The 16,002-nt window shown below is 43.9% G+C and overlaps 1 protein-coding gene across 1 annotated transcript; it reads left to right on the top strand.

Moving 5' to 3' along the window:
* The first annotated feature begins 276 nt into the window (after positions 1-276).
* On the top strand, positions 277-15,783 carry LOC139222869 (protein O-GlcNAcase). Its single transcript, XM_070854764.1, has 17 exons — positions 277-346; positions 2,797-2,848; positions 5,585-5,682; positions 5,904-6,034; positions 6,145-6,316; positions 6,449-6,547; positions 8,261-8,530; positions 9,829-9,915; positions 10,065-10,540; positions 10,638-10,812; positions 11,183-11,239; positions 11,677-11,762; positions 11,922-12,026; positions 12,711-12,802; positions 12,919-13,108; positions 14,628-14,787; positions 15,647-15,783. The coding sequence occupies exons 1-17, from the start codon at positions 307-309 to the stop codon at positions 15,781-15,783; spliced, it is 2,427 nt and encodes an 808-aa protein (XP_070710865.1). The 5' UTR covers positions 277-306.
* Positions 15,784-16,002: the final 219 nt, after the last annotated feature.

The raw sequence follows: 16,002 nt of genomic DNA, 5'->3' as shown, positions 1-16,002 counted from the left end.
TTAAGGGACTTAACTTTGCTTAGATAACTTCAGTGCAATACAATTAAATAGAATTACTCATAGCTTTTTTTTTTTTTTCAATCAGCATGAAATGCTCGAAAGCAAGAGCTTCCGCTGAGCACCTGAACGCAGCACGAGATCTCCGGCAGCGAGAAGGAGAGGAAGAGGAGGAGGTGGAGGCAGACCGAGGAGAAGCATGATGCACAGACTCGGTTTTTAGGCTGACAGACGGGGAGAGCAGCTCGTCTTCCCTCGCTCGTCAGGGGCCGACTGGAGGCGAAGGGAGGCAGCGGGGCGGAGGACAGGATGGAGGAGAAGAGGCAGTTTCTTTGTGGGGTGGTGGAAGGTGAGAGCGGCCGACTTCATCACTGACCTACTGTCAGATCATGTGTTTTTTTTTCTTTCCTCGGGGGGATGATTTCGAGCAGACCACGGTTTGACCCAGATTCCAGCATCCATTTGTCACTTACTATAGGTGAAGGGGTGGTGATGTGTGTATGAGGACTGACGTAGGTGGGATGGAAAGGTCTTTATGAGATGATGAGGTGGTGATCAGCCAGGCTTGAAGTGGAGATCAAAGAGCAGACGTTGAAAAACATTCCTAATGTCTGGTTCAAAGGCTGCAGGAAGGAAAGGAAACTATCTGGATGAGGGCTGGTCGTGATGATGATGATGATGATGATGATGATAGTGATACTAATGATGATGAAATAAAGCAGATGTATTAATACTGGTAGTGGTAATAATGGTGAGGGTGATAATGATGATGTTAGTGATGGTATTGATGGTTGTGACTGGAGAGTGTGAGGATGTTTGTTGGGATGATATGATGGTGATGATGATGATGATGGAGGTGCTGTGACAGAGGGTGTGAGGCTCCATTGATGATGACAGTGATGATGAGACAATGAAAGAAGAGGACAGTTTGAGGGCATCAGTTAAAACATGCAGATGAAGAGTACTGATAATGTTGGAAGTGATGCTGGTGATGATGAAGATAGTGAGGATGATGAAGATAATGATGATAAAGATGCTGATCACAACACTAACATGGGCTGAGAATAATAACAGAGGCTACAGTTACACGACATTGACTAATTCCTGGAGACAACGGTGAAGAAGCAGGAATAGATGACGATAATTGCAAAATAATTGTGTGATACCTGCTTTTCACTTCCCCTCTCATCTCACACACACACACACACACACACACACACAATTATGCTGCAAATATGTATCTGATCATGCTGCAAGTACAGGCCATGAAAATAAAGCAAACTTACTACTTAAAGTTTTGCAGTCATGATACTACACTATGTTGTGATGAGCAGTTACCGTGGAGATGTGTGATTTCACGCAGTCCCAATGCAGACACAAAGGTGGGTTGTGAAACCTGCCAGCAGTTGTGTAAACAGACCTATATTCTGCTAAAACAAAGTGGAAATACATCTATCATCTTTGTAGATAAGGGGCTGTTTTATTGCTGCCACTAAGAAATGTTTTCATTGACTTTGTTCTTAATTAATCTAATAATTAAGTCTATTAAATGTCAGGCAATTGTGTGAAAAACGCACAGAGCCAAAGGTGGCATCTTTAAATGCTTTACTCTGTCCGACCACCTAAATATGTTTGGCCTAAATCATTATTGATTATTGAAATTGTTGCTAATTAATTTTCTGTCCTTTAACTAATTGTTTCAGAGCTGGTCTGTTTGTCCACTGTCTCAACTTTCCAGCTCTATAATTCTCAGCTAATCTGGTTTCGCAGCCCTTTGCCATGTGTTTATTGTGGAAATTCATATTGCAATGACAATGAAAAAATACATATCATTCACTCACACACACACACACACACACACAAACCTGTGTTCTTCAGTCCCATGTGGTGGCATCCAGCAGAGTTAGTAATTGGGTTTGGCTTAGTGGGGAGCGCTCCGCAGGACACACACATGCACAGGTACACATGTCATGCACATGCACACCAAAATCCAAAACACACATTCCCAATTGGCGCACAGGAGAAAGCAGTCTGGAATTTCAGTAAATCCAATTTACTTCACACAATGACCCACTTACTGTACTGTACACACTTATGTGCACACTCACACACACGCACGTGCACGCTCACACACACACACACACACACACACACACACACACATTGCAGACTTATTCAAAAAACACAAAGGAGGGAGAGGGACACTGTAGATGCTCCCATTTCTAAAAATAGAGAATGTGATGGAGAGTGTAGCTGGAGATGAATTATGCCTCTGCCAAACACAGAAGGGATGTGACCAAGTAAGCACTGGAAGAGCTCGCCTTCTTTTCTGTGCCTGTACAGTGCTGTGGCTGTAATGTCCACTAATAGTGCCTTGTAGCTGATAACTGTCCTGTTTGTGATTTATTGCTGCAGAGCAGGGAACTAAGAAGTAGTGCAGAGAACCATATGATATGGTATGATGTGATATATGATATGATATGATATATGATATATGATATATGATATGATATGATATGATATGAATACTACAGTACACCATTAGTAGTCCATATTCAATGATCATATGTCTGTTTGAATATGCGTGTGGGAAATAAACATTTACTGCACATCAACATTCAGTTTCTGAGTGTACACAGTTGCACACAGTTGTTTATTGATTATTAAAAAGGAAAGCTTTTGTCCCCTACAGAACTGATCAGTACTCTAAGTGTGTCACTATGTGAATGACGCTGTATATCTGAAGGTGTGGAGTTATGGCGACACACATGTACTCATTTCTTTTGTTTTCACCTGCAGGTTTCTATGGGAGGCCTTGGTCTATGGATCAGAGGAAAGTTCTCTTCCAGTGGTAAGTATGTCACCACTGCACTGTATGCATGTGAGCATAGCAGTCCATGCATCTAGTTAACCTGGTTAGAGTGGATGCTTTTGTGTTGCTGTTCCTCCTCACATGAAAAGCCTGAGCTCAGGAGTGACTGACCTGACGCCTGTGGGCTAAACCCAGTTTATATGTCAGTTCCAGGCAGACCTGAGAGAAACCACTGATGCAGAATGACTCCACAGCAAAGGGCGGGCTCATCCTCAGTCCTGGCGCTCAGTCATGGATGACGGAGGGGAGGCAGATACTGCATTTGTTACAGTGGAAGGAGAGAGAGAGAGGATCAAAAATGGGATGTGGATCATTTGGTTCCATAGATACTGATTCCAGCCATGCTGGCGGCGTGGCTGTACAGATGGAAATGTTTGTCTGACAGCCAGGTGGTCCACCACTTTGGTCCAGACAAAAAAATCTGATGGATTTCCATAAAATTTTGCTCAGACTTTCATGAACCCCTGGTTTTCCCTCTGACATCACCATGAAGCTCATGCTTTTGTTTTTTGTCAAATATTGATGATGTTGGTGATCCCCAGACTTTTCCTCTGGTGGCAAAATGAGGTTGACATTTCTGATTTTAGGTAAAGTATCCCAACATCTTTTTGGATGGATTGTCATGAAATTTGAAACACGCCACGCTCAGAAGGAATTATTTTTCCATCCAGTGCCATCATCAGGTTTCAAATTTCAATATCTACAATTTCTATTTCTAGGTCAACATTTCTATGAGCTGTACCTTTTATTTAGTGCTAATTACTAATAGATTGTAGCTAGTAATGTTTGCATGCTAACACACTCAACTAAGGTGGACATGGTAAACATTACCTGTACATCGGCATGCTAGCATGCTTAGCAGTTAGCTCAATGCGTGGTCTTTTCATGCTGAAGCTACCTCTAAAGACCACCTCTAAAACCCTTCACTGGTAATGTAAGAGAAGTCTGGCTCTGCTGTCTTGTAATAAAGGATGTTTTTTCATCATATTGCCCAAAAGTACAAATCAGTATATTTATGTGACCCTAGCTGAGGATCTTTTTTTGTCCTCTTAGCTCTTACATAGGGAAGAGCTTGCCGTGTTCATGGCCCTTAATTTAGCAGCAGCATCTTTTTTCCAAGCAGAGACCTTCACACCAGGGAGACGCTCAGCACAACCACACTCCATAGTGTGGAAGTGATACCAGTGTAGTGCCATAACAGGATCCCTTTTGCAGGCATCGGGACAGCATAAAACTGTGGACAAAAGCCATTTAAACCAGATAAAAAATTCAACGTAATCAGATCTTCTCTACTGTACGAGTGCCCTAGGAGCCCCATGATCAGCAGCTCTTTTTTGAGACTGCCACAACAGCTTTCATTAACAGTTCCATGAGAGAAATGCATGCTCTTTCAGCTTGAATGAGCTCGCACTGATCTCCATGACAGTGAAGTACAGCAGAATACTAACAGATCGTTTCCAAGTGCAAACGAAACGCTCTGTCAATGTCATTTAAGGCATTGGCAGCCCATTCATGAAAGTTAAAACATGAACGCACTAATAACGGGTCCACACAGTTAATTCTTGATGACACACTGATCTTACAGATGCGTGTAGCGACAGGAAGGCCTGTTGGGAGCTGTGACACAGTTTTGCAGAGGAGCAGCCAATAGTGGCAGCCGACGGCATCCCTGGAGATTGGTTGTTCCCTCTCCTCTCTGCTCTCCCCTGCTCTTAAATATACGGACCAAATCATTACAGCACACTATATATCTCCCTGTTCATGTTATTATAATAATGATAATAATGCATCCATAAACCTCTACTGATTTTCACTAGACGTATGTTTTATAATGCCTGTAGTCTGTAGTGCTGATGCAGCTATTGGCAAACAACACTGTGTTGTACAGGCTGCGCACATTGCTGCCTAATTAAGAGGGACTATGAGGACAAAAATGACATCCAAAACTTTGCAGCAGTTGAGTGTGTGGGCTCCAGGTTTATTTATAGATGGTCTTTTTAAGACTGGAGTGGAGAGCAGGCAAAATTCACAGAGTGAGCGTTGCATAAGTTTAGCAGAGCAGAGCTGTGGATGTGCTTACAGTATGAGTGCCGCGTGTGCGTCCGATTGTGTGCGTCCGAGGGAGGCAGGTTGCAGCTTTGTGGAGGCGACGTGCATACCATCTGTCCAGGAAATGAGGCAGGGAGTGAGTGAGAGCGCAGTCCGCCCACAAATGACAAGCAAGACAAGAGCTGGTCCACGTCCAAAGATAGAGAGAGAGACCAATGTTCATGTTTTTGTCTATATACGTATGTGATGCAGGTATTGTTTCACCCCTAGTACTACGCTCTATTTATAATTCAGGAGGTCATTTCCTGTAACTGAGGCAGCATGGAGCCCCATGATCGATACAATTAATCTGTTTTCTTGCTCCTTGTTGTTTCTGTTTTTGCCCCTCTGTCCGTCCTTGCCGCTCCCTCCAGGGCACCTACAGCACACGACAAAGCTAAAGCCAAAATTCCTGAATCGTTGGGTCTCTCTCTTAATTAAAGAGTTTGGTCTAGACCTGCTCTTTATGTAAAACGTCTTGAGATAACTGTTATGAATTGGCGCTAAATAAATACTGATTGATTATGGGAAAATGAAGATTTGTGTTTTGTTGCAGATTTCATAGATCTAGCAACGAAATGATTTAAACCTGCACTTCAGTAACATGTCCGTATCTTTCTGTGCCAGGATGCAGAGCTGGGGGTTGAACACCTACCTGTACGGCCCAAAAGATGACCTAAAACACAGACTGTTGTGGAGGGAGGTCTATTCTCCCGAAGAGGAGGGTAAGGACATCACATTCATGGATGTATCCATCCGTCGATCAGTTTGACCATTCATCCACCCATATGTGCATATATGTGCAGGTTTTCCTACTGAGCTATAAATGCACATTTCAAATCACTTAAAGTGGAACATTAAGTGCTTAGAAGGGTCAATTGGGAAGTTTGAAGCAGGAAAACGTGACTTTCATTTTCAAATTCAACATTTTTCCTCTTCCTCTCAGGTCAGTTGCGTACTCTCATAGTGGAGGCCCAGTCGAGAGGCCTGCGGTTTGTCTATGCCCTCTCTCCCGGTCAGGACATCGTCTTCTCTTCAGCCTGCGACCTGACGCTACTCAAACGCAAGCTGAGACAGGTACACGACACAATAAGATAATAAGTGAATACTACAGAAGTGTTACTCTGTGTGGTTTTGAGCCTCCGTTTCATCTCCTCTCTCATCCACAACCTGGTCATTCTGTGCAGGTATCAGACCTGGGTTGCCAGGCGTTTGCAATTCTGTTTGATGACATCGACCACTCCATGTGTCAGGCCGACAGCGAGGCCTTTTCTTCATTCGCTCATGCTCAGGTCACCGTAACCAATGAGATCTATCGTTTCTTGGGGGAACCACCTGTCTTCCTATTCTGCCCCACAGGTAAGAGCGCTAAACTGAGCTGAACTGGAGTATTTTTTGGTCTGTAGAACCTTAGAAAATGTTACATGTAGTTTTTACTGCCGGCCCATGAGGTAGATGTTGAAATGCACCTGTCTTTGTCTCTCCCTGTAGAGTACTGTGGTTCTCTGTGTTCTCCCAGTGTATCAAAGTCTCCCTACCTGCAGACTGTTGGAGAGGACCTGCTTCCCAACATAACAGTCGTGTGGACAGGTGAGACATGTTGGCATATATACAAAACACTGAAATGATGAAGTAATCAATTTAACCAGTTATATTTGAGAAAAATCAGGGATTAAAACAGTCTATTTCACTATTGTGTGTAATATGGCTGTATTCCTGTGTTTTTTAACATTAACGTTATAACAGGATAACGTTATCCTGCAATCTCTTGGTTAATAACAAGATACACACACACACACACACACACACGAACAGACTTGCATTGGCAAAACATTGCTTTGTACACATACGCATGCAAGTAATTGCAGGCAATAATCCACACACAACCTCCTCCAAAGACCAGAAAACTATTTAGGTGCAGATCCTCCCACATGCATTTGGAAGTACAATAGGAACACACACATGCACACACATAAACGCCTACTCTCCTGTTTGAATTGTATTACTTTCCTTCATTTCTCTACCTCAGAAGCTATTGTTTGGTAGCTACTTTATTGTTGGATCATGACAGTTTAAATCAGGGGTGTCCAAACTTTTCACTCCACATACAGAAAAACATACAAAGGGCTGGGCCACTCACTAGAAGTGATATATTGCTAACTTTAATCCACTAGAGGTGAATCAATCAAATGTAGGTAAATTCTGCTTGATAACTGAATATGATTCAAGAAAAAAAACAGCCTTTCCATTAGCGGGCTTTCATTTATTAGTTGTGGTACAAGCTGGTCTTTGCCTTGTAGACTCTTGTTCAGTGTGTTCAGGTGATCAGTGAGATCCACTAAAAATGCCAACCAGAGAGGGTCACTGAGCTCATGAAGAGTCCTTCTCTCTTCAAAACTGGTCCATTTATGATCTCAGGGAATAAAACGCTGCAGCACAGAGCCACGACTTAGCCAGCGCACATGAGAATGGTAGAGCAGCCCCCCCGCCCCCCAGCATCAGCACCAGCATCAGAGAGGGAAGCTTGAAATAGTCTGTGCTAGAGCCCTGGTGCTCGAATCAACAGCCTTACCTCCACCTTCTTGCCCCTCGGCGGACACCGTAGAGGCCCTTCCTTTTCGCTCGCCTGTCCCAGCTGGAGCCCCATCCGTCGTACCTCCACACAGCTCGTCCCATTTAACTCCCATCATGCCAACTGCATCTGGCACAGCTTCAAAAACATCCTCACCCGTCGTGGTGCTCTTTAGACTGCTAACATCAAGCAGCTCCTCCATAATGCAAAAGTGATCGTCATTAGTTATCAGCTGTGCTCTCATCGCACACCACGTCTGAAACTTTCTACACTCACTTGCTCTCTTATGTTTCCTTAATTCTGCAAATTTCTTCCTCTATTACTCTTTTTATAGTGAAGCTGCCTCGTTCGAGACAGTTACTCCACCTAGCGGTGAGACTACAGTAGGCTCTCAAAGCAGACCAGGTGTCAGCATCCATTTTTCATACTTCACATTTTGAGGATTATTTCAGTTTCATCTGATCTGAAGGTTTCAGTCACTACAGTGGTCTGAAAGAGGGCAGACATACATTTTCAAGTGGCCATAGTGAGGTCCTCTGGTCAATATTCAGATATTAATGCCACTTCTTGTGTAAGAGAGCCACAATCACAGGACAGAACAACTAATTAATTTCACACTCTATCAGTTTCTACCTATATTCACTATCTATCTGTTTCTATCAGATTTGGATGTGGTCTGTTTCTAAAACGTTTAGGCTTTCAACCATTTTTCTTCACTCCTGGTCCCACAGGCAGTAAGGTCATCTCCAGGAAACTGTCTGTAGACTGCCTGGCTGAGGTGGAGTCCGTCCTCCAGCGTCCCCCGCTCATCTGGGACAACCTGCACGCTAATGACTATGACTCCAGACGTCTCTTCCTGGGGCCCTTTAAGGGTCGAGAACCTCAGTTGAAGAGCCACCTGAGAGGCCTGTTACTCAACCCCAACTGCGAGTTTGAAGCCAACTACATCCCTCTCCATACACTGGGAAGCTGGTACAGAGCTGGAAAAGAAGAGAGGAAAGGTGAGGCGGTTGGTGGAGGGAAGGGTTAATGAGCGGATGGCAGGAGGGAGGAAAGACCAATGATCAGACAGGAGATGTCCCGAGTTAATAAGCTAATATTGGCTCCGCCAGACCAGAGCCATGGACATGTAGTCCTATTGCTTCCTGGAGAGATATGTCATTAACTGCTGCTTGGCAACCAACACAACTGTAAACATCATGCAGAATTTTGTCTGATATTACTTAACAAGTGAATTAACACGCAGGAATTAAAGCTCCATCTGTTGTCATGGACAAAGCTACTCAATAAACTTTCAGCTATATATATATTTCCCCAATTCACCAATTTTATGAATCTTCATCTACTATCACAGCACAATCGATCTATTCATTGTTAAGAGATCTTCACACATTATATTCCTGATGTTTTATATTATTATGTTGTAAGACTTGTGTTAAAACTGATGGTGGAGCTGTAATAACCCTTGCACCACCTTAATTTGACATTTGTTTCACATTTATTGTGTTTAGTTTGCTGCGACAGTAAAATACATGAAAATACCATCAGAGAAAGAAGGAGAAAACAAGGGAGTTGGATGGAAAAATGTAGGAGAGGGAACCACTGTAGCGTGTGATGTCGTTGTGAATGTGAGTGAGCGGGGAGAGCTAGTGATGGGATGGAGGAATAATTGTGTGGTGTGATGAAGGAAGAAATGAGAAGAGAGGAAGGTCTCTGTGGAGGAGAAACAAGGCGGAGGGCTGGAGGAGAAATGGGCTTTAAGGGAGGGGATGAGAAAAGAGATGAAGGGCAGGCTGAAGCCTGTGATGTGGATGGAAATGGAAGAGGAATTTTAATGATAGCGGGAGGGGGATGGAGTGTTGGTTGAATGAGAAGTAATTACTGGATTCAGTCTTTTAGAGTGAGAGAGATTTACCTTTATGATTCCTAGTGAGGTGCAAAACTGAATGACTGAGTCATGACATAATATTGCAAAACTACAGATGCAAATGTCGTGTCATGTAGTAGTGTTTTAAATGTAGTGTTTGTCCTGTAGAGTAAAAATATATTTTGTTTATTTGTTTATCCACTGACACAAGATAAGTTGTGCTCTGAGAAGTATCTTCTTTTTTAGTCCTCCATAGATATTGCAGATAAAGGAGGAGTTGTGTGTGGGTGGGTTTGCCAACCAAAATATGTCCAACTGGAATCCAAACAGACTGATTATGTAAAGGAAAGTGAGAGTGGTTTTCTGTACTGTGTAATGTATCAATATGAGTAATTTAGCAGGCATAATAACACAGTGTTGTATATGCTCCAGATGAGGAGTGTGAATACTGCCCTGATAGAGCTCTGTCTGCTGCACTACATGATTGGATGGATGAACTCAACCAACCGCTACAAGCAGGTAAAACATTAGGATTTGGTGCTGTGCTTGTGTGTGTGTGTGTTGACATCGGACTCAAACACTTCACTCACTCAGTCATGACATCTTAGTGGGCCAGTGTGGCGGACTGCTAGATTTCTAATTACGCTTCTTTTTCTTTTTCCTTACAGGTCGGCAGAGCACACGAGCAGACCAGCGTTCCTCTGCTCCAACATCTCGCTGCAAAACTCCTGACAGATCCGACTGCCCTTCCACCTTGAGAGGAACCTCTACCGTGGCCAAACTTCCTGTTTTCCCCCTGAACTCCAGCTCACCCCCATCATCACCCACTAAGGTCAAAGGGGACAGGGAGGGGCGCGAGGGGGAGAGGAAGAGGTCAAGCCAGCCTAGTCAGCCTAGTCAACAACATCCAGGATCCAGGCCTGGAGCACCATCAGGCGGAGGCAGGGGGCAGAAGGCCCAGGGTCGGGGACTCTGTGGTGCTAAGGGCCTACTAAGTGAGTCCCAGGTGCGGCTGCTGGTTGGTCTTCATTATCTACCCCACGAGCATGGCCCGTCGGCCCAGAAGCTGCTGCAGGACCTGACCTGGCTGAAAGCAAACTGCCATCTGGTCAGCACGAACAGCAAGAAAGCCCAACCTCAGAAGGTCAGTGTGTGTTCTGTGATCTTGTTGATGATGAAATGTGAAGTATGATGATGAAGGTGAGTGATATGACCAGTTGTACATGGATGTTTGTTCTTAGATTGACGAGTGGCGTGGCCGGGCCTCCAGGGTCCTGTCCCTGTGTGAAGACATAGCACAGCTCCATTGCAGCGTAGTGGGGGGGGCCAACAGGGCAGTGCTCTATGACCTTTACCCATATGTGTGGGACCTGAGGAACACAGCTCTAGTGGCAAAAGCATTCATATGCTGGCTAGGTGAGTGTGTATAGTGGTATAGTATAATGTAGTATAGTATAGAATAGTATAGTGTAATATAGTATTTAGTACTATATTATGTAAGGGATAATGTATAGTGAGTCTTTATTGCATTATTATTAAAATAATATACTATGGCATAGTATATTTTGCTTATAGCATTGTGTAGTACAGTACAGAATAGTATAATGAAGACTACTATAACGTTGTGTAGCAATAGTATGTCATGCTGTAGTATGATATGTTATATGATAGGCAATGTTTTACTAAGTATGTATAGTACACATAGCATAGCATAGTGTATTCTGTGTTACACTGTACCTTACTATGTACTATAATCTAACCCCAGCTGCTCACCTGTCTCTCTCAGATGGACGAGTGTTGAGTGACAGCTCCACCCTGGGCACCTGGAGGAACTGCTTCCACTGTGAGTAGCCATGACGTCTAAACTCTCTGTGTCCTCATCTATGCTTGAAATCATTAACCACAAGTAGTCTCTACTACACAAATCATTCTTATCTAAGGTAAAGACGAGGTAAAATGTTCCACCATCAACCCAACATCCAATCATTATTTCTCTGCACTGGCATAGTGGAGCTCAGCAGTGCAGTGAGGACTGAACCACCAGTGATCCTTCAAATATTTATGCCACCAGCATAAAAACTGAAAAAGAAGCTAATTTCAGCCATCATCTCTTGAGGAGCTGTAATGCTGTAAAACACGGAACCTTTAAGCTGGCATGAATAGTTAAAGCTGATTTAACTGTGTGTTCATTCGTCATTTGCGCTGCTAACTTTCCTGGTATTTCATTGGCCCGAACCGCACGATGTCACCAGACTGACACTTGGGTCTTGTCTGTGATAGGGTGTGGGAAGTCCACAGGGGCGGACCTACTGGGAGTGGAGTCAGAGCCATGGGTGTTCAAAGGGGGTGTGTCTGGAGAGGTGCAGGTAGGGTGTGTGTTTGTGAAGCACTCATTCTCCAGGGAGTTTGAAAATGACTCCTGATGTCTTTTTATTGAGTGTGTGCAATTTTAGATACATGACTTTAAAGTTCAATCCTTTCTTGAACTGCTTGTTATGTGTATGTGTGTGTATGTGCGTTTGTAGATGCTTCTCCCTATAGGCAGCAGCACTGAACTCTTCACTCATCCTCCTCCTCTCTTCCCTACCTCTCGGCTCTACAACATAAGGCCCTACCACAGCAAGGACAAGGTAGGAGAAGTCACACCCAAGCATGCTGTCTTTCACACATAGTACCAACATAATATAGAATGTCAATTATTGTCCAATTATTTGTGTAAACATAGTTGTTATGGAAACCACACTGTTCACCTCTCTGGAAAAACAACTTGGAAACAAACCAAGAAGGAGGAACATTTTTAGGTCATGCAGACACACTTACTGATGGAACATCATGGAAAATTTATGGAATTTTCAGTCAGTGCTACAGTTGGATCCCTATATAGAGAAATGCTGCAAAGTTAAACATAGCATTTGTATTTTATTTCATGTATTCATTCCTTTATTTATTTGATTATTGTAAGAAATTGCATAGCATTGGGAGTCAAAGGTTCCAGAGTATATCGAGGAAAAAGGAATTTAAAAAAGACAGTCATATATTCACAATTCTGTATGCCCAAATTCGTCTCTTCTGGTATTTTCCCAAGTATTGGAACTACTACTAGGACTAAACATAAAAGGATAAAGGTTAAAGGATCACCCGTAGATTTTTAGTTCAACATTTACACAGTGATGTTGGGAAACACATGGCTTTGTAGAGGGGTCATGAAATCATAGCCGTCTCACTAAATGATAATGTTTTTAAATGGTGTCTATTCATTGTGTGTGTGCGTGTGTGTGTGTGTGTGTGTGTGTGTGTGTGTGTGTGTGTTGTAGGTGGAGTTGTATCGGATGGTGCGCCAACTCCACCTGAGGACTCAGGGTGGCCAAGAGTCCAGCACTGCTCACCCAGATATCATAGGGGACAGGTGAGTGCTGGAGACAGACACAGGAGATACACTGTAAAACATGTCCTCAGTGGATATTTATTGTATTAGAATACTGTAGTCACATGTTTTTTAAATCTGTCTTGTCATGTCCATAGATGTCTCGGCCCGTGCCTGGCATTGTGCCCTGAGTACACCTTCATCCTGGAGGATGAGCTGGGTGTGTGTGGCTGTGTGTTGGGCATCTTGGACGTTCGCTCCTTTGCCAAACGATGCCAGGCCAGCTGGCTGCCTGCCATGAGGGACAAATACCCACCCAGGGGGGGCAACACACACCCCAACACACAGGTGAATATATAGCATTCAAGCAGACAATAAGATCAGTAATCACCTTCTTGTTTGTTACAGACACACACACATACACAAAAAGTTATAGACACACCCCGACACGTGACAATGTGGAATAGAAGAAGCCAAGCAATCATTAGATATGCTGCCATTCTGAAGGGCACAGAGGAGGTTACAGACACACACACACACACACACACACACACACACACACACACCCAACACGCAGTACACAAATGTTTAGACATATCGCTACCTGCAGTTACACCATCTGGATCCCTCTGTGACGGATTAATAACTAACTGGGAAGTGGACGGCACACACAGATAAACAAAGCCAATGACAAACAAAAACACACCTGCTACTTTTCTTTCTCCACCTCTCCATGTCACTATGGGGCTCTAGTTTCTGCATCAGCAGTGCACCAAATAAACATGCAGTTGTGTTCCCATGTGCATGAAGTGCAACAGTGACACAGATGTAAACAAGAATAGATATATAGTTACTGTATGTCAGGGGTAAGCATCAGTCATGAGCAAATGATGTCTCCTCATGTTTGATAAGACATACTGAAGGATTTCAGATAAGTACATGATTGTGAAAACAGAGCACTTACATTAGAGCGTCTTTGCTGAAAATGGGAGGAGATGACACACTTGGTTGCAGGGTTCCTGTTGCCCATCGTGACAAACAGTTGAGTGATCTTAGGCAAAGGGCCAAACTGAGCCGGTGGTGAGCAACAGGGACAGTCAGTCGCCGACATATGTGGAGCATTTATCTGCCCACTCTGTGCGTCATGGTGCACACGGACAGTCCACCACACTTTGTGCAGCCACAGGTGTATGAAGGCAGAGAAGGGTTTCCAGTTGAGGGACTTATTGTGAATCCAACTTGAATTGACTGACCAGAGTTAGTAAGTGTCTGTCTGTTCCTGCTGTTCCTGCTGTAGTAGACAATGGGAATATATCACCAGTACTTTATGTAATTAGTTAATGTTATCATTTGATTGTTACTCGTTTCCTCCCCTGTTTAGCTGAACCTGCCTTAAAATGTGTTTGATGGCTTGAAAACCTTCCTGTCAGCAAGTTCTGTTCCAGGAAAAACTGCATCTCAGCATCTCAGACAGTACATTAGACTAATCGCAAAGGCATAGCTGTGGAGACTCTGTTGATGTTACGAAGCATTGAATGCATACTCAAAAAACTTTTGATGAAATCTGAATTCATGATGATGATTTGTCCTCATACTGTCTGTCTGTATGTCTGGGTAGCTTTAAAATATTCTGGTCTCATGGCTTTTTAGAAGGTGCAGTCAGCCAAATATGGCGTTAGCAACATCTAGTGGTAGCTCTTGGAAACTACAACACAGGAATATGCATGGCATTCTTTTCCACGACTGTCAAACAAATATTCACCACCCACCAATCATTTAAGATAAGGACAAAGTAAACCTCCAGGACATAACCTGCCATCAGCAACACACTGTGAGCACGTCCTTGTGTCTGCTGTCCTCTGTGCAGGACTTGATCCAGCTGATGGAGGAGGACCAGGGAGAGTACCCAGACTCTCTCCTCTATCACTTCCCCTCTCAGTTGCGACTGGACGCCCTGCCTGAGCTGGTGGACATCAGCGTCAGCCGCACCCTGCTCACCGCCCTCCTCGCTGCACTCAAGGCCAACGGTAAGGACGGGGTGTGGAGCCACTGTGTGAGTGTGAGTGTCTGTTTTGCTTTAAGCTCAATCAATGGAATAGTGAAAGCTCCATTAACCCTCGCCTCTGAATGAAACGGTGCAATCTGAAGTGTTGTGGAAATTTCAAATACCTCTGTACAGCATGTGAATGGCCTTTCTGGAGGACTCTCATATCAGTATTAGCTTTAGTGGTCACTGGCTCGTGGCCAAACAGAAGAGCAGAGGGGCTGCAGTAGTGACGTAACACCACTTGACATCCTTGAGCAGCGGTCAATTTTCAGGCTGCCTGTAGATGATTTCACACCATCAAAGGACACGTACTCATTTGTAATTTTAATGCCGTAATGTTCTAAAAACACATAATGTACTGTGCATACTGCATGCCTAATATCCCTCTGTTCAGAAAACTACTTTGTCTGTGTGTAACTGTCCGACATGGCGGAACACGGTCCAGTACTGCAGTCACTGTGGGGACATTTCCATCACATTTCCATCCAAAATAAAGTAAATCCTCTGGCCTTCACTTCCTCAGATGGTGGTGGGACATGAAGACTGTTGTGTTTGCAGCCAACAGCAGAACAGCTTGTGTGCTTCGCTGGTACATCTAACTACCACAGATAGTGTTAGTCAGTTAACCAAAATGGTGGATAGCGAGATGGATTCAGGTTTCCAGTGGGTTTTCAGTGGTGGGTCACATGTGGCGTCACAAGCGGAGACAAATTTCTATGTGGCGTCGTCACTCACAAAGAAGAGAGGATGGTCTTTTGTCATAATCTGTGCGTTTTTGTATGCAGCCGGAGACCAAGAATTTAACAGGTGTTTTATGACCATTTCTTCTCTGTGTGTAGGCTCTCAGGGTGTGTTCTGTGAGGTGCAGCCGACCGACCGTCAGAGGCTGGAGTTCTTGACAAAACTGGGCTTCCTGGAGATCCTCAGAGGAGAAGCTAGGAGCAGAGAGGGAGTTGTGCTTGGGAGGCTACTCTGAACATACACACACACACACACACACACACACAATCACTCACATGGTCACACACATACATGCCAAATACACATTAAGACACTTGCACCCACATGGTAGATAGACAGAGGCACCTACACACACACACAGACAGACAGATGTTCGAACAGATGTACAGTACAGCACAGAGAAGGAGAGACGTTCTGTATTTTCTCCGTCAAGAGATAAAAACAGTTTTTAAGG

Source organism: Pempheris klunzingeri, chromosome 23 (genome assembly GCF_042242105.1).
Source record: "Pempheris klunzingeri isolate RE-2024b chromosome 23, fPemKlu1.hap1, whole genome shotgun sequence".
Taxonomy (NCBI): domain Eukaryota; kingdom Metazoa; phylum Chordata; class Actinopteri; order Acropomatiformes; family Pempheridae; genus Pempheris; species Pempheris klunzingeri.
Note: the sequence above shows the minus strand (reverse complement) of the source record. Positions and strands in the feature narration are given on the sequence as shown.